We start from the raw sequence: 18,497 nt of genomic DNA, 5'->3' as shown, positions 1-18,497 counted from the left end.
AGGCGTTTGGGGAGTGAATCAGAGGGTGGAAGTTCTTTCTTCCTGTATCGCAAAAAAAAAAGGGGTGGGGTGGGGGGCTGGTGTTTGCAGGCCAGCAGGTTAAGCTGCCTTTTGTGATGCTGCCATTCTCATATCTGAATGCAGGTTCAAGTCCTGGCTGCTCCATTTCCAGTCCAGCTCCTTGCTCATGGGTCTAGGAAAGCAGCAGATAGCCAAATACTTGGGGCCCTGCCACACATGTGGTAGAACCGGATGGCCTGGCCCTGGCTGTTGTGACCATTTAGAGAGTGAACCAGTGGATTGAAGATCTCTCTGTCTTTCCCTCTCTCTCTGTCACTCTGCCTTTCAAATAAATCACATTTTCCATATTATTTTTTCCTTCCCTTGGCCCCCATTTTTTTTTTTACCTTAAAGATTGTATTTATTCAAGAGGCAGAGTTGCAGACTGAGAGACAAGGAGAAAGGCATTGGTTTTTCAATATTCATTTATTCAGTAACTTTTTATTATGGCATCTATTATGGTCTAGACAGTGTTTTAAGTTGAGGAAAAATGATAGTACCCTCTTGGAGACTGGCTTAGTCCATTTTCTGTTGCTAAATGAATTCCACAGATTGAGTAATTTATAAAGAGTATGGGTTTATTTTCAACTTGCAGTTCTAGATTCCAGGAGGGCCTCCATGGTCAAGGGGCTGCCTCTGGTGGGGCCTTCCTGCTAGTGGGAATTTACTGGAGAGTCCCAAGGCAGTGCAGGGCATCATATGATGAGAGGGGAACACTGTGAGAAATGGAGCTTAACTGGCTTTATAACAGACCCACTCCAGGGAGCCCATTAATGTACTAATCTGCTATGAGTAGATTTACCTACTCGGGAGAGCAGAATGCGTATGACCTAGTCATTTCTTTTGTTTATTCCTGCCCCCCCCCCCAAAAAAAAAAGATTTTTCTCTTCAAAAGGCAGAGTAACAGAGAGATACAGGGAGATCTTGCATTCTCTGTTTAGATTCTCAAATCTGAAGCCAGGAACCAGGAGTTTCCTCTGGGTCTCCCACATGGGTGCAGGGTCTTAAGTACTTGGGTCATCTGCTGCTGCTTTCCCATTTTCCCAGGTTGCACTAGACTGGTGCCCATATAGGATGCTGGTAGTCAGGCCCCCTCTCCCCAGCGCTGTTCCCTAATCATTTCTTTCTTTCTGTAAAGTTTTTTTTTTTTTTTTTTTTTTAATTGGAAAATCATAGTTACAGAGAGAGGAGGAGAGACAGAGAGAGAACGTCCATCCACTGGCTCACTCCTCAAATTGCAACAATGGCTGGGCCTGGGCCATGCTGAAACCAGGAGCCCAAGCACTGGATCATCTTCTGCTGCCTTCCCAGGCATATGAGCAGGGAACTGGATAGGAAGAGGAACAGTTAGGTCTCAAACTGGCGCCCATATGGGATGCTGGACTTGGAGGTGGGGGCTTAACCTGCTGTACCACAGTGCTGGCCCCTGGCCTCCTAATCATTTCTTTCTTTCTTCCTTTCTTTTTTTTTTTTTTTTTTTTTTTAATTTTTTTTTGACAGGCAGAGTGGACAGTGAGAGAGAGAGAGAGAGACAGAGAGAAAGGTCTTCCTTTGCCATTGGTTCACCCTCCATTGGCTGCCGCGGCCGGCGCGCTGATCCGATGGCAGGAGCCAGGTACTTATCCTGGTCTCCCATGGGGTGTAGGGCCCAAGCACTTGGGCCATCCTCCACTGCACTCCCTGGCCATAGCAGAGAGCTCGCTTGGAAGAGGGGCAACCGGGACAGTATCCGGCGCCCTGACCGGGACTAGAACCCGGTGTGCCGGCGCCGCAAGGCAGAGGATTAGCCTAGTGAACCGTGGCGCCGGCCTCCTAATCATTTCTTAAATGTCCACCCTGATCCTACCTTTTAATTCACTATTTGGGAAATTAAATTTCAGTGATTTTTGTGGGACATACATTCAGACAATAGCAGAGACTGACAATAAATTATAGAAGAACAATTAGATAATATGCTATGAGGAGGTTGTATTTTATATAAGGTAAGACTTTTATAATTTTTTTGTCTGTTTTTTTCTCCATATGTCTTGAGTTTTGAATTATATTTCCGACATTTATCTTATTCAAGATAGTTAAAAAGTATTAGCAGTTTTTATAAGTATTTTCAAAATATTAGTGGGGATTTTCTTTAATTTTAAAGAAATTTGGAAATCAAGGTTTAATGAAAATAAGAAAAAGTGTTTCATTCAGTGGAGATCAAATTTCAGAGTCTATGACTATGGTCTGTGAAAGTTAAAATAGTAAATGTCTTAACAAAAATTATAAAAGTTGATGGATAGGGAGCTGGTGCCGTGGTTCACTTGGTTAATCTTCCGCCTGCGGCGCTGGCATCCCATATGGGCGCTAGGTTCTCCTTTTCCAGTCCAGCTCTCTGCTGTGGCCTGGGAGGGTAGTGGAGGATGGCCCAAGTGCTTGGGCCCTGCACCTGCATGGGAGACCAGGAGGAAGCACCTGGCTCCTGGCTTCAGATTGGCGCAGCGCTGGCCGTAGCAGCCATTTGGGGAGTGAACCAATGGAATGAAGATCTTTCTCTCTGTCTCTCTCTCTCTCACTGTCTATAACTCTACCTGTCAAATTAAAAAAAAAAAAAGTTGATGGATAATTGCATAGGTAATTGAGAGGAAATGAGCATCATTAGTAAGGAAGAAAATTTTCTCTAGTTATCCAGTAAAATATTATTTTGTCTTTGAATTTTCAGTAATGTTAAAAAAATGACATTCTCCTTTATATATTGTAAAATATTTCTAGAAAGCATTTTGGTACTACTATGGTAAGGGTGAAAAGTAAAGTTTTTCATCTTTTCATCCCCTAATTCAGTTTCAGTTATCTATTTTGAGGAAATAATTAGAATATAGAAGGAAATATTTAAAATGTTTATCCTAGTATTTTTTTCTGGCAAAACTGGGCAATAATAATTAATTAAGTAATTTTTCCCTACAATTAATAATGGAATAATTAATTTTCATCTATTCAGTTACATAGACATCAAATGTTTATAGGTTTTAATTTGTAGTGAAAAGAAGCATACACTGTGCTGAAGGGACTAGAAGGAGAATATATTGAGATATTAACTGTAATTACTTCTAACTGGCCAGGGATTGCCTATGATGTTTTTCTTTTTAATATCCTGTAGTTTCCCAGATTTCCACTCACAAGATTATATTAAACTAAGAACAGTTTAATAAGCAAAGGTCAATGTGGATGATGGATTTTAATTTGGTTGATGACTCATTTGGGTAGATAATTAATACCTTGGTTACTAACTAAACATGTTTTTAACTTTATAAAACTTTCTCTTTTAGGTTGTTATGCATAATGACAGTTGTGATACTCTTTATGGTAAGGTTTCCTTTCTCACCTTTTATTTGTTGATCATCTGAAATACATTTGAAAAGCTTTTAGTGTTTATTTTCTGAGAGATTGACAGAGAGAGGAGAGTTTCCTTCCATCTGCTACTTTACTCCTCAGATGCTTGCAGCACCTTGTGGCTAGGCCAGGCCAAGAACCAGGAATTCAATTCAGATTTTCCACACGGTGCACAGACCACACCACTTTAGACCTCACTGCTGCTTTCCAGGCTCCGCATTAATAAGAAGTCAACATTAAGAGCTAGAGCTAGAAATTGAACCCAGTCTCTGCTATAGGGCATGGATATATCAACCAGTGCTTAACTGCTAGGCCAAACACCTTCCCCAGCTTTTCATTTAAAAAATTTTAATTATGGCTGGTCTTGTGCTGTAGTGGGTAAAGCTGCTATCTGTATCACCGGCATTTGCACTGGTTTGAGTCCCAGCTGCCCCATTTCTGATCCAGCTCCCTGCTCATGCACCTGGGAAAGTAGCAGAAGATGGCCCAAGTTTTTGGGACCCTGCACTCATGTGGGAGACCTGGAAGAAGCTCCTGACTCTGGGCTTCGGGCTAACCCAGCCCTGGCATTTGTGGCCATTTGGGGAGTGAACCAGTGGATGGAAGACCTCTGTCTTTGTCTTTCCCTCTTCTTTTTTCTCTCTCTCTAACTCTACCTTGCAAATAAATAAACAAATCTTTAAAAAAATTTTAATGAGAAATTGTAATTCTTAATTCTTTTAAAATAAGTTTTAATTTTGAAATTTAATTTAAAAAGCCACAAGGAGTGATTTAATTTTTATGATGTTAAAATTTTTTTTAACAAAAATTATGCATATTTCTTGGGTACTAGTTGATGTTTTGATATGTGTATGTGTTGTATAACTTACAATCAGGGTCAATCTATGAAATCAAGTATTTAACATTTCTTTATGGGAAAAACATCCAAAATCCTATTTTCTGTTTTTGTTTTTTTTTTGGTTGAGAAATATATAGTATATTAACATTGTATGTACTCACCCTATTGTATCATAGAACAAAAGAATGTATTACTCCTATTAGCTAGAGCTTAGAACCTATTAATTGAAATTTAATATCTTTAATACTTAGGTAATATCTGGAAATGTCACACATTTGGATTAAGTTTTACAAATATCCCTTCCACTGGCTATAATTTCAATAATTGAATTCAAGAGGCATGCACGCTTGTTTTTCTTTGCCGTTACATTTAATTTCTGTTTGGTTTATTAGCATATTTTCAAAAAAGAAAGGAAGGATAAGAAAAAGCCAAGCTTTGGTTAATCCATATACTATATACACCTTGCTTTGGTTAAAAAATTGTTTAATATAGATGATCATAGGATTAAAGATATTTGGTTTTACAAGTCCAGATGCCTTTATCTGTACTTTTGTCTAATTTTCAATCAGTTGTGAATTTTGATTATCCTTTCTTCTTTTTTTTTTGGTAGGAAGTTTCACCAACTCTTTGAATATTCCAGAGCTTGAAGAATCCCTGAAAGATTGTGAACAGTCTAGCTTGAATATGGATAATAATATAAAATTTTCTGTATGGGTTTCTTTCTTTGAGATTTACAACGAATGTATTTATGACTTGTTTGTTCCTGTATCATCTAAGTTCCAAAAGAGAAAGATGTTGCGCCTTTCCCAAGATGTAAAGGGCTATTCCTTTATAAAAGGTATAATAATGTATAGTTTTATTGCTTCAGAGTTACCTTTTAGACTTTGTGATGTTTATAGGAAAGTAAACAGGAAATAGAAAATTTTTATACTCACTATTAATGTCAAGAGAATAAGAGAAGCATTTGCTTTGGAAAGTGTTTTGGTATGTTTAATAAATGAACATAAAAGGATTTAGTTTAGTATTGTGTTTACTTGAGTATCATCCTTTGGGTTCTTAGTGATGGAAAAAGTTAGATGTGGATAGTCACATTTTTCTGTTATTTTGTAATAATGTCCAAATTTTGAACTGTGAAATGTTACTGTTCTCCCATAATGGTGTTTTTCCAGCCTTTGGAAACCATTTCTCTTAGTTAGAAATATGTATTAATTACATCATGGCCCAGTATATGTGTTTGTGTTTGTGCAATATATATGCATATACAGGTACAACTCAAAGCTTTTCATTTATAAACTTACTATCAAGAATGTGCTGTGATTTTCCAGTATTTTGATTATTCATGTATACAAAATGCTAGTTATGACATTTGTTTCATCATCACTAATGATTGTATTCTGTCTGGTGGCTTTTTTTTTTTCCCTAAGATTTATTTATTTATTTGAAAGGGGGAGTTACAGAGAGAAGGAAACAAAGAGAATCTATCTGCTGTTTCACTCCCCAGCTGGCTGCAATGGGTGGGATTGGGGCAGGCTGGATCCGGGAGCCAGTAGCCAGTAACTTCATCACAGTCTCCTGCATGGATCCGGAGGTCCAAACACTTGGGCCAGTTATACAATGCTTTCCCAGGTGTATTAGCAGGGAGCTGGATCAGAAGTGGAGTAGCTGGGACATAAACTGTTGTCCGTATGGGATGCCGGCATTGCAGGCAGTCAGTGGCTTAACTCTCCACGCTGCAGTGCCAGCTCCTGATGGTGATTTTTTTGTTTTCTTGTGAAATTCTTTCTTTGGTTTGACAGGCAGAGTGAGAGAGAGGGAGAGAGAGAGAGAGATCTGGCATCTGCTGGTTGACTCCTCAAATGGCCACAATGTCTGGGGCTGGTCCAGGCTGAAGCCAGGAGCCTGGAACTCCAACTGGATCTCCCATTTAGGTGGCAGGGGCTTAAGCGTTTAAGCCATCCTCTGCTTCTTTCCTGTGTGCATTAGCAGTGAACTAGATTGGAATTAGGACAGCTGGGGCTGAACCCAGGCCTGTTATATGGGCCATTGGCATCGCAAGTCATGGCTTAATCTGCTGCACAACAATGCTACTGCATGGTTAATTTTATGGATTTAATCTATACTATCTTTTGTCTTTTTTTTTGTTTTTTGAGTGTTTAATTATAAGGAATTATACTTGATTTTAGTTCTCTCTTTGGCATTCTTTGAAGAACATTTACTATTTGTGTGTAACTTAAATACTGTAACATCATTATAATCTTTTTAAAAAAATACTTATTTATTTGAAAGAGTTACAAAGAGAGAGAGGGAGAGAGAGATCTTCCATCCACTGGTTCACTCCCCAAATGGCCACAATGGCCAGGGCGGGGCCAAACAAAAGCCAGGGGCCAGGAGCTTCATCTAGGTCTCCCACATGGGCCCAGGAGCCCCAGGATTTGGGCCATCTTCTGGTGCTTTCCCTGGCACATTAGCAGGGAGCAGGATTGGAAGTGGAATGGCTGGGACTTGAATGGGCTCCCATATGGGATGCTAGCACTGCAGGCAGCAGCTTAACCCACTGCACCACAGCACTGGCTCCATAATCTCCTCTTGTAGACATACCTCTTTTCTTGTGGAATATAAGATAACAATTGAATCCACCTCAGATGTGTTATTGGAAGAAAGTTTCAGTGCATGTAATTGAGAAAAGACTTTCAGAGAGATTACATTATAGAAAAAATTCTGTGTTTTACTATATTGATTGGTTTCCCTTTTGTTTTTAAAGATCTACAGTGGATTCAAGTATCTGATTCCAAAGAAGCATACAGACTTTTAAAACTAGGAATAAAGCACCAGAGTGTTGCCTTCACAAAACTGAATAATGCTTCTAGTAGAAGGTGAGTTGTAGACTCAGTGGAGTAAGCCTGAAGGCATCCGTGGCACCCTGAACTAGTTTAAATATCACTAATTTTAATTTACAGGATGTGGTAGGTTTTTGTGATACATTAAATGAATTCATGGGCATAAAAACATTTTGTAAACTGAAGAGCAATAGCATACAATATTATGAATGCTTTTTCTTGTCCTAATATTAGCTTCACTAGTTTGCAAAAGGTCTGAGGTATATCTAGTCTTTTTTTTTTTTTTTTTTTTGACAGGCAGAGTGGACAGAGAGAGAGACAGAGAGAAAGGTCTTCCTTTTGCCATTGGTTCACCCTCCAATGGCCGGCGCGGCCGGCGCACCGTGCTGATCCGAAGGCAGGAGCCAGGTGCTTCTCCTGGTCTCCCATGGGGTGCGGGGCCCAAGCACTTGGGCCATCCTCCACTGCCCTCCCTGGCCACAGCAGAGAGCTGGCCTGGAAGAGAGGCAACCGGGACAGAATCCGGCACCCTGACCGGGACTAGAACCCGGTGTGCCGGCGCCGCAAGGCGGAGGATTAGCCTAGTGAGCCGCGGCGCCGGCCTGAGGTATATCTAGTCTTTATGTCAGTATCTCAGCTCAGTATTTTCAGAGTTGTCTGTAATGGTGGCCTTTTCTCTGTTTTTCTTATTTACCTTTTAAATACTATATGCATACTGAGTTTTTTTGTCATCTCAAGGAGTTAAAAAAGTATTTTTTAAGAAGAATTTATTTATTTGAAAGAGTGATGGGGAACAACATAAAGAGAGAGAAAGAGAGCGATTTTCCATGTGCTTGTTGAGAGAGAGAGAGAGATTTAGATCTTCCATCCATTGGTTCACTTGCCAGACAGCTGCAAAAGCCAGGTCTGGGCCAGGCTGAAGCCAGTAACCGGGAGCTCTGTTTGGGTCTCCAATGTGGGTTGCCGGGGCCCAAGTGTTTGGGCCATTTGTTGTCTTCCTAGGTGCGTTTGCAGGAAGCTAGATCGCAAGTAGGGCAGCTGGAACTTAAAACAGCACTCTGTTAGCAGGCAGCTGCTTAAACTGCTGCACCATGATGCTGGCCCTCTAAAAGAATGTTTCTGATGTGAAAGACTGGGAGACAGGATACAAAGGTAATAAATTTAAGCAGTGAATTTTCTTTTCTTTTCTTTCTTTCTTTTTTTTTAATAATAGGGTTTCTGTTAAGGGAGAAAAGAGTCCTGATATAATTTATGATCCAGTGAAGACTATAGAAATATAAAGGTCAGGTGTATTTTTGCTTTAGGTATCTATTCAAAGAATATTTTCTGTATCCAATACCATTTTAACTAATAATAAGATCTTTTTATATAATTAAGACTTTTTAATAAGTGATTCCATCAACATTGGTTGGGATGTCAAGAGAGATTTGAGGGAATTAAAGATAGGCAGATGGTAAGGTTTTAGACAGTATTTAGGTGAGAGTTTGGTTGAAATATTTGTCAGCTTTTCGGAAAGTGGAATGATGGATGAAAGCTGGTATTAGGGTATAGAGGTTGATTTAGATGCTAATTTCTCCAGTTTAGAATGCAGAACTTAAAAACAGAAAGGTAACATTTGATTTTTGTGTTTCTTTTAGTCACAGCATATTCACTATTCGAATATTACACATTGAAGATTCTGAAATGTCTCGAGTAATTGGAGTCAGTGAGTAAGTTCATAATTCATTAAATTGTAATTAATTTGAATTGTTTAGAAGAACTTTTAAAGTAACTTTTGGTGTTTTGGTTGATTCAGATTGTCTTTATGCGATCTTGCTGGTTCAGAACGCAGCGTGAAGACACAGAATGAAGGTGAAAGATTAAGGGAGACCGGGAACATCAATACTTCCTTATTGACTCTGGGAAAGTGTATTAATGTTTTGAAGAACAGTGAAAAATCGAAGTAGGTGTTGCTGAAAGCTGTTAACATACATATTACAATATTTAAACTTTCAACTTTGCTACTTTTAGAAAATAGTTTTGTTTGTCAACTTGTTTCTTATGTAATGACTGTATTATAATTTAAGTGCTTAGAGATCTTGTATTAAATGACAGAAATAAAAAAAAAAATCCATTGATATCAGTAACCCATCAGGTAACCTCAGTGTTTGTATAGCAAAAATGTACCAGCAGACAATTTAGATGATGAACTTCTCACGATTGTTTACCACTTTATTCTTACTAATGCATTGTGTATGTTCTCCTAGATATGACAGATTTTTGCATTAATTAGCTCGTTAAGCTGAGAATTGATAAATCAGAATTCATCATTTCTAGTTAAGATGTTTCATGGCATCTGTTATGTAATGGCTGCATACTATGGAACACAACTCTGTTAAATAGGATTTTCATTATATTTTGCCTAGTGGGTTATTACTAATGTTAGGGTAGTACTACTCAAAGAAAACAAGTAGGGAGTGACTATTACAGTTGGAACTAGTCATTAACTTAGAGTTTTAAGTCTATATTAAGTAGACTTAAATTATTTATTGGTAAAAGTTACCAGCATGTTGACCTGGTGAGACTTGTTTTAACTTAATGTTTTCAAAATTTTTTTCATAGGTTTCAACAACATGTGCCTTTCCGGGAAAGTAAACTGACCCACTATTTTCAAAGTTTTTTTAACGGTAAAGGGAAAATATGTATGATTGTCAACATCAGCCAGTGTTGTTTTGCCTATGATGAAACACTCAATGTGTTGAAGTTCTCAGCCATTGCACAAAAAGTAAATATATTCAAACTTTTGCAGAATTTTAAGACTGATTATTAGTATATTAATGGTTTTTCTTGAAAGAAATAATGTTTTTTTATTTATTTATTTTTATTTATTTATTTTTGACAGGCTGAGTTAGACAGTGAGAGGGAGAGAGAGAGAGAGAGAAAGGTCTTCCTTCCATTGTTTCACTCCCCACATGGCTGCCACGGCCGATGCGCTGCGCCGATCCGAAACCAGGAGGCGGGTACTTCAGAGTACCGGCACTGTAGGCGGAGGATTAGCCTAGTAAGCTGCAGCGCCGGCCGAAAGAAATAATGTTTTGCACTTATTATTGTAAGCCCAGGAAAATTAAAATTTAAATTTGTAAATATTTGACCAAGTAGGATGACATGGGAAAAAATTAAAAGTTTAAAGGTTACCCCACCCAGATTAAGTTGGCCATTAAGAATAACTATTGATAGTAAATGTTACAATTTAAGAAATTTTTTTGGATAGAATTATCTGCTCTGCTATTAACCTGACTCATAAAACTAACAACTAAACCTAAGATTATAGACTTAGCTGTAATTTAGATGTAGAAGTAGTTTTTTTCTTAGCAGAATGTTCTTTTAAGGTACCAGTTTGATTTATATGTTTGTTTACTTGATTTTTCTTTTAAGACTCAAATTGTCACTTGACTGAATTCATAAAATTAAGTTTTAGTGGATAGTTCCTGCCTTTTTTGTTGTAAAAGTTACATTGGATATTTTAACAGGTTTATGTTCCTGATACTTTAAATTCCTCTCAAGAGAAATTTTGTGGAACTGCCAAATCTTCTCAAGAAATATCACTGGACAGTAATTCAGATAATAAAATATTAAATGTAAAAAGAGCCACCATTTCATGGGAAAATAATCTAGAAGATCTGATAGAAGATGAAGATTTAGTTCAGGATCTAGAAGAAGCTGAAGAAAACCAAAATACAGAAACTGAATTTATTGATGAAGATATGGATAAAACTGAGGAAGCTAAGACTTTATTTAACCACAAGGAGAACAGAGTATGTATTAATTCATATTTCTATGCTTGGCTTATTATTTTGAAGTTAGCTAGCAACTCATTTTTTAATAACTAAAAATAATTCAGTTGTACATTTTTATTGGTATACAGAGGGTTAAAATTTTTTAAAGCTTCCTCTCTTCCAGTTTTTCAAAAATACATTGACATTTTTTGCATTTCAACTTTATATTTTGAAAAATCTCACTTATAAAAAGACTAGCATAATGAACATGCATTTACCTTTTTTTTTAAGATTTATTTATTTTACTTGAAAGTCAGAGTTACACAGAAAGAGGAGAGGCACAGAGAGAGAGAGAGAGGTCTTCTATCCGCTGATTCACTCCCCAATTGGCTGCAACGGCCGGAGCTGTGCCGATCTGAAGCCAGGAGCTTCCTGTGGGTCTCCCACACAGGTGCAGAAGCCCAAGGACTTGGGCCATCTTCTGCTGCTTTCCCAGGCCACAGCAGAGAGCTGGACAGGAAGTGAGCAGCCGGGACTTGAACCAGCACCCACATGGGATGCTGGCACTTCAGGCCAGGGCATTAACCCACTGTGCCACAGCGCTGGCCCCTCATTTACATTTCATAAGGATCACCAATTATTGCCATTTTATGAATATGAATACTCATTCTTTTTGCCTGTAGCATTTGAAAACAAAATTCATACATAATTACACTTTTTATTAAACCTTTTTTAATTAAAAATTTTTTTATTTGAAAGGCAGAGTTACAGAGAAAAGGAAGAGAGAGAGAGATCTTCCAACCACAGGTTCACTCCCTAAGTGGTCTTAACTGCCAGCTGAGCCAGACTTAAAGAGCTATGAGTTTCTTCCAGGTCTCCCACGTGGTAGGGACCCAAGCACTTGAACCTTCTTCTGCTGCTTTTCCAGGCACATTTGCAGGGAGCTGGATTGGCAGTGGAGCAGCTGGGATGAACTAGCACCCATATGAGATGCTGACGCTACAGGCAGCCGCTTAACCCTCTAGGCCATAGTGCCAGCCCCCATAATTACACTTTAAGTATTTTGCATTTGTTACCTAGGATTGGAAAGTTCCTTCATGATCTCAAAGAGTATTCTGATACCAAAGAAATTTAATATTGTGGCCGGCACCGCGGCTCACTGAGCTAATCCTCCGCCTAGCGGCGCCGGCACACCGGGTTCTAGTCCCGGTCGGGGCGCCGGATTCTGTCCCGGTTGCCCCTCTTCCAGGCCAGCTCTCTGCTGTGGCCAGGGAGTGCAGTGGAGGATGGCCCAAGTGCTTGGGCCCTGCACCCCATGGGAGACCAGGAAAAGCACCTGGCTCCTGGCTCCTGCCATTGGATCAGCGCGGTGCGCCGGCCGCAGCGCGGCGGCCATTGGAGGGTGAACCAACGGCAAAGGAAGACCTTTCTCTCTGTCTCTCTCTCTCACTGTCCACTCTGCCTGTCAAAAAATAATAAAAAAATAAAAAAAAAAAAAGAAATTTAATATTGTTATAATAATGTTATCCGTTATACTAGCCATACTGAGATTTCTCCTGTGGTCTCAGTTTGTCCTGAATAGCTACTTTTTATCTGCAGAAAACATTTTTTTGTTGTTGTTGTTTTTATTTGACAGAGTTAGAGATACAGAAAGAAAGGTCTTCCCTCCGTTGGTTCACCTCCCAAATGGCTGCTATGGCTGGGACTATGCCGATCCAAAGCCAGGAGCCAGGTGCCCCTTCCTGGTCTCCTATGCGGGTGCAGGTGCCCAAGCACTTGGGCCATCCTCCACTGCCTTCTCGGGCCACAGCAGAGAGCTGGACTGGAAGAAGAACAACCGGGACTAGAACCCGGCGCCCATATGGAATGCCGGCGCCACGGGCGGAGGATTAACCAAATGAGCCATGGTGCCGGCCAAACATTGCTTTTGAGTGTCATGTTTCTATAATGATTTCTAATCTGGCATTGACATTGTGGGGAGCAACTCGGACTAGACTAAGTTACTGGAATTAAGACTTATTCTATGCATCTGCTCTCCCACAATATGGCTCTGAGAAGGGAGAAACGGCTTCTACACAGCTGCCTCCAGTTCAACCAATAAACTGTAGGACTTACTCCTGATTGGAGGAGAGCAGCGTACTCAGCTTGTGGGTAGTAGAGTTGGGATTGGTGGAAGAGGACTATAAAGGAGGAGAGAGACAACATGCACCAGGAACATCTAAGGGGAACATCTATCTGAAGGAACACCTGTGCAGCCCCTGAGAGAGCCGGCCGGCGGTGTGCCGCTCCCCTGTGGAAGTGGGGAATGTGGCAGGGGGAACCGCCCTTCCACGGAGGTGGAAGGGTCGGTAGCCAACCCGGGAAGAACCAGCAGCAAACCTGGGGAGGGCCGGGCAGACGAAAGAACAGCGCAGGGTCCTGTGTCGTTCCTCCACGAAGACGGGGAGCGACAGACATCTTTAAAAAGTAGATGCCATCCCCACCCATGAAATGTGTTGACACCAAATTCACAGCAGGTTGTCAGGTTTAAGTAGAATCAAGTATGGAACTCTCCACAGTAATTCTTGGTGGATAACATATGATCAAATTTACTTTATTTTTCAGTTCAACGAGAGATTGAAACATAGGAGTTACTGTATTTCTTTTCTGTAAATATTTCTGCAATGTGGAAAGATCTACAAATTAATGAATCTTTGTAAATGCATACTTTTAGTAAGACTATATTAAAATCGTATGTAATATTTTTTTTTAAGATTTATTTATTTATTTGAAAGAGTTAGAGAGAGAGGAGAGGCAGAGAGGGAGAGATCTTCCATCTGATGGTTCACTCCCCAACTGGCCGTGACAGCCGGAGCTGTGCCGATCCGAAGCCAGGAACCAGGAGCTTCTTTCGGGTCTCCCATGTGGGTTCAGGGGCCCAAGGACTTGGGCCATCTTCTACTGGTTTCCCAGGCCATATCAGAGAGCTGGATTGGAAGAGGAGCAGCCCTGATTAGAACTGTCACCCATATGGGTTGCCGGTGCTTCAGGCCAGAGCATTAACCTGCTATTCCACAGCGCTTGCCCCAAACGTAGTTATTAATTAAATGAAAAGAGTTATTTTTGGAATAGTTGTCCATACTTTGGGATATATTTATTATATAAGAATTTTAATATTTATGTGTTTTAGAAACTATTGGATTTAATAGAAGACCTGAAAAAAAAACTGATAAATGAAAAAAAAGAAAAGTTAACATTGGAATTTAAAATTCGAGAAGAAGTTACACAGGAGTTTACTCAGTATTGGGCTCAAAGGGAAGCTGACTTTAAGTAAGTTGTTTATTTCATGACCTGATAAAAATTGAGTCTTTAATTTACTTTTTAAATTTTTTTAGTTTCATTTCTGGATTCTGATTTCTTTTTACAAGTTTCAGAATATTTAATAGTAATCCTTATGCATTAAGTTTGCTTTTAATCTGTGCTATACTTAATTTTGGAAGTTTAGAACAAACAATTTTTTGTTTTCTGTTTTTTTTAAATGGAATTAATTTGTGTTATGAAGGGAAACACTCCTTCAGGAACGAGAGATATTAGAAGAAAATGCTGAATGCCGTTTGGCTATTTTCAAAGATTTGGTTGGTAAATGTGACATTCAAGAAGAGCCAACCAGTGGAGTTTGTGCTATGAAAGTTGAAACTGAGGTATGATAACTCAAATACTAAAAAATTCCAGTGAGATTTTGGTATGAGGATGTAGTATGTGACATTAATGATGAGAAACATTAATATAGGTTACAATTAAAACAGTCTAACTGTGGCTTTATTGTAATTAGGCCTGTTTTGTTTGGAATCTACTTGCAAATTGTTTAAATATAATTATGGGGCTTGAAAAAATCTATAATTATGTTACATTTATACAATTTTGGCATTGCTTGAGTCATTGTATGGACTATGGGACAGACAGATTCCTTCTTTCTGACTATAGGGTGCCTTCCTCAGAATAATCTTAAACTTCAGTTTTTAAGTTAATTTTAAAGGTATATATATAAAGGTGAGGAGTCATTTACTTATGTTTTCATTGAAACAAAAATATATATAAATTAGTATTGTCCTTACTGAGCAAATAATACTCCCTAGTCTTAAGGAAAATTCATCCCTTTTTGCTGTTTCCTCTGAAAATGAAGTTGATCAGGCTTTTATGGTTGTTTTTTTTTATTAATTTCTTATTTTTTTAAAATTTTAAATATTTATTTATTATTTATTTGAAAGGCAGATAGAAAACAGAGAGATCTCTCACCTGCCGGTTCATTCCCCAAATGCCTGCAGCAGCCATGGCTGGGCCATGCTGAAACCAGGACCCTAGAACTCCATCTGGGTCTCCCACATGGATGGCAGTGCCCCAGATATTTGGACCATCCTCCACTGCTTTGCCAGGTGCATTAGCAGGGAGCTGGATTGGAAGCAAAACAGCCAGCACTCAAACCTGGCCCCACAGTTTTGGAATCCAGTGTCATAAGTGATTGTTCTATCTGCTGTACCATAATGGCAGCTGCAGTTGTTTGTTTTTTAATCACTCAGTTCAGGGCCTGTGACAATGATGTTTTGATTCTTGCTGTCAAAACACTGTTCTGTGTCTTGGCTGTGCTTGGGACTTGAACTGAGTTATGAAATGGAGATCTGTTTCTTTGGCTATTGTATTCTAACAAAGCTTATAGCATAATTGAAACATTACCTAATTAGATTATTATAATTCTGTAATGACCTTTCACAGTTTGTCATGTTTTTATGAGGAAATATCCTTGGGTTCCATATAAAAAATGAGTAATAGAATAAAACTTTTTCCTAATTGGGAATGCTTCTGTATAATTTATTTTTAAAAATGTGATGTTATAAATTTTTGGCTGTTGCTAAAATTCTATATCAGGTGATACCACATGTCAGGGAGGAACCCACTGTTAATGTTAGACATGTGGTTTTTGCTGTTTTTAGGAAGCACATAATTATGTAGGATTTGAAGATCTTATTGACTCTCTTCAAGATGATGTCGCTGATATTAAAAAACAGGCTGAAATTGCTCACTTATACATTGCATCTCTTGCTGATCCCCAGGAAGCTATTGCTTGTTTACAACTAAAATTAAGTCAAATTAAAGCTGAATTAGATAAAACTAAAGAAGAATTAATCAAAACCAAAGAAGAGTTAAAAAAGAGAGATAACGGTAAGTGGATGTATTTTTTTTTTTTTTTTTTTTTTTTTTTTTTTTTGACAGGCAGAGTTAGACAGTGAGAGAGAGAGAGACAGAGAGAAAGGTCTTCCTTCCGTTGGTTCACTCCCCAAATGGCTGCCACGGCCAGCGTACTGCACCAACCAAAACCAGGAGCCAGGTACTTCCTTCTGGTCTCCCATGCGGGTGCAGGGCCCAAGCATTTGGGCCATCCTCCACTGCCTTCCTGGGCCACAGCAGAGAGCTGGACTGGAAGAGGAGCAACCGGGACAGAACCAGTGCTTCTGTCTTTGGAGTGGACCAGAAAAGCACTAACTCCATTTCTTCTCTGATGTTATGCCAGTTCTTTACTGTTTAACATGTCACTCATTTTTATCCTGAGTTTTGAAAGTGGAATTTTTCTTAAACATTACTCTCTTGTAGTTGAGCCTGTGCCTTTCTGTGCTATCCAAATCCTTTTTCCTGAATGTAGTACTTGATAAGTGTCTACTGCAGCAGCTTATGTTTCATGGTTATTCAGTCATCTGTTTCTTAGATAACTACTTACTTTCAATATTCATTCTTTTTTCAGAATCAGATTCATTTGTTCAAGGACTCAAGAAATCTAGTAAGGTAATACTTTAAGCTTATTTTGTCTTGTTAAGGACCAAAGGAGCACATATTATGATTAGATACATTTATTTTAGAACTAATTATAATTGGGCCATCTTCTACTGCTTTCCCAGGCTGTAGCAGAGAGCTGGATCCGCAGTGGAGCAGCTGGTACTGAAGCCAGCTTCCATATGGGATGCATGGATTGCAGGTGGCAGCTTTGCCTGCTACACCACAGTGCCAGCCCCAAGGGATATCTTAAAAAATACTTTTTATTTATTTTTTATAATTAATTTATTTCAAAGACAGACAGAGAGATGTCCCATCTGTTTGTTCACTCCAAATTCTGCTGTGGCCAGGGCTGGGCCAAGCTGAAGCTAGAAGCCAGGAATTCATTTTCAGTGTCTTGCCTGGGTGACAGGGATCCAACTACTTGAACAATGCATCTCAGGGTATGCATTGGCAGTAAGCTAGAATCAGGAGCTGAGCTGGGATTTGAAATCAGTTACTCCAATATGGGATGTAGCATCCCAAGCAGCATCTTAGCCACTGTCCAAATGCCCATATTCTACACCCCTTTATTGCTTTTTATTTTTTATAGCCCACTGATTTATGGCTCGAATTTATAATTTTATCTGTATGTTCTGGCAATGCAACATTTGCCGATTCTGCAATGTAAAATGACACTTTTATATTATCACATATTTTATGTTTTTCTCAAATGGATTGCTGCTAGTCCTTGCTCTTATCATACTTTTAATTATTTCAGAGTTGTAGTTAATTGCCGAGTTTTGTTCTTCCTCTTTCTGGATAAGTCCATATTCTATCCTTTTTCTGCTTGGCTTTTTTAGGGCAGCCATGTCTTGTCTTTGCCTCTGAAGTAAAAATCTGGATGACTGATCTAGAAGGTCCATTTTTAAAGCTGTTATGTAGATTTTATATCTTTGAATGTACATTGGTGGAAAACTAAGACCTAAACAATTTTTCTGGGAATTGTTAAATTGTAAAATAACACTACTCATTCTTAGGAGCCTTTATTTACAAAATAAATAACTGCCCAATTCATCAGTTTATTTTAGGGTAAAACTTAAGAAATACCTTAGAAAATGTTTCATAAAATTTGAAAATAAAAGTTTTTATAATACACTACTGATAATTTATATGGTTTTACATTTATTATGGTTTTCTCTTTCTGAATTAATGTAAACTTATTTCCTTTGGAACAAGGTTGATACATCTTTAATAAACAATAAATTGACTTCTGATGAAACAGTTGAAGTGCCTAAGGATGGCAAAACTAAAACCTATTCAGAAAGAAAAAGATTAAGTGATTATGAACTTCAACAAGATGAACCACCAGCAAAGAAAGGTAACTCCTTCAACTACTAACTATAGGGTTTTTAAGGAACTAATATCTAAACCAGAAAATAGTTGCAAGATGGAGGAAATTTACTTGTCTGAAGAAGTCCTGAGAAAATCTAAATGTCATGAAGTTTTAGGGTAGCATGTTATAAAGTGTTTGGAGAATGGGTATACTTAAAGCTGTGCTTTTTTTTAAAAATATTTTTATTATTTGTGAGGTAGAGTTACAGAGAGATGGGGAGAGACTGACAGAATAGTTTTCCATCTGCTGGTTCACTCCCCAGATGATAGTAAGGGACAGAGCTGGGCCAATTAGGAGCCAGGAGCCAGGAGCCAGGAGCTTCTTCCAGGAGCAGGGCCCTAAGCACTTGGGAATCAGATCTTCCATCTGCTGGTTCACTCCCCAAATAGATGCAATGACTAGGGCTGTGCCAGGTTGAAGCAAGGAGCCAGGAGCTTCTAGGTCTCCCACATGGGTGCAGGGGC

At 38.9% G+C, this 18,497-nt stretch overlaps 1 protein-coding gene across 5 annotated transcripts in view; it reads left to right on the top strand.

Annotated features, from left to right (window-relative positions):
- The window catches only part of KIF20B (kinesin family member 20B), a 67,585-nt gene that overhangs the window by 13,969 nt on the left and 35,119 nt on the right, over window positions 1-18,497 (top strand). For 3 of the 5 annotated variants that reach the window (XM_070057633.1, XM_008270181.4, XM_008270180.4), the window contains exons 7-18: window positions 3,363-3,399; window positions 4,875-5,102; window positions 7,026-7,137; window positions 8,739-8,810; window positions 8,897-9,043; window positions 9,703-9,865; window positions 10,611-10,895; window positions 14,026-14,165; window positions 14,398-14,536; window positions 15,824-16,052; window positions 16,630-16,670; window positions 17,877-18,018. In XM_070057633.1, the coding sequence (XP_069913734.1) occupies window positions 3,363-3,399; window positions 4,875-5,102; window positions 7,026-7,137; window positions 8,739-8,810; window positions 8,897-9,043; window positions 9,703-9,865; window positions 10,611-10,895; window positions 14,026-14,165; window positions 14,398-14,536; window positions 15,824-16,052; window positions 16,630-16,670; window positions 17,877-18,018 (1,735 nt within the window). The remainder of the gene's footprint in view (window positions 1-3,362; window positions 3,400-4,874; window positions 5,103-7,025; window positions 7,138-8,738; window positions 8,811-8,896; window positions 9,044-9,702; window positions 9,866-10,610; window positions 10,896-14,025; window positions 14,166-14,397; window positions 14,537-15,823; window positions 16,053-16,629; window positions 16,671-17,876; window positions 18,019-18,497) is intronic. The other 2 variants (XM_008270183.4, XM_008270182.4) reach the window with 1 other exon arrangement.

The sequence above is a fragment of the Oryctolagus cuniculus genome, chromosome 15 (assembly GCF_964237555.1).
Source record: "Oryctolagus cuniculus chromosome 15, mOryCun1.1, whole genome shotgun sequence".
Classification (NCBI taxonomy): domain Eukaryota; kingdom Metazoa; phylum Chordata; class Mammalia; order Lagomorpha; family Leporidae; genus Oryctolagus; species Oryctolagus cuniculus.
Note: the sequence above shows the minus strand (reverse complement) of the source record. Positions and strands in the feature narration are given on the sequence as shown.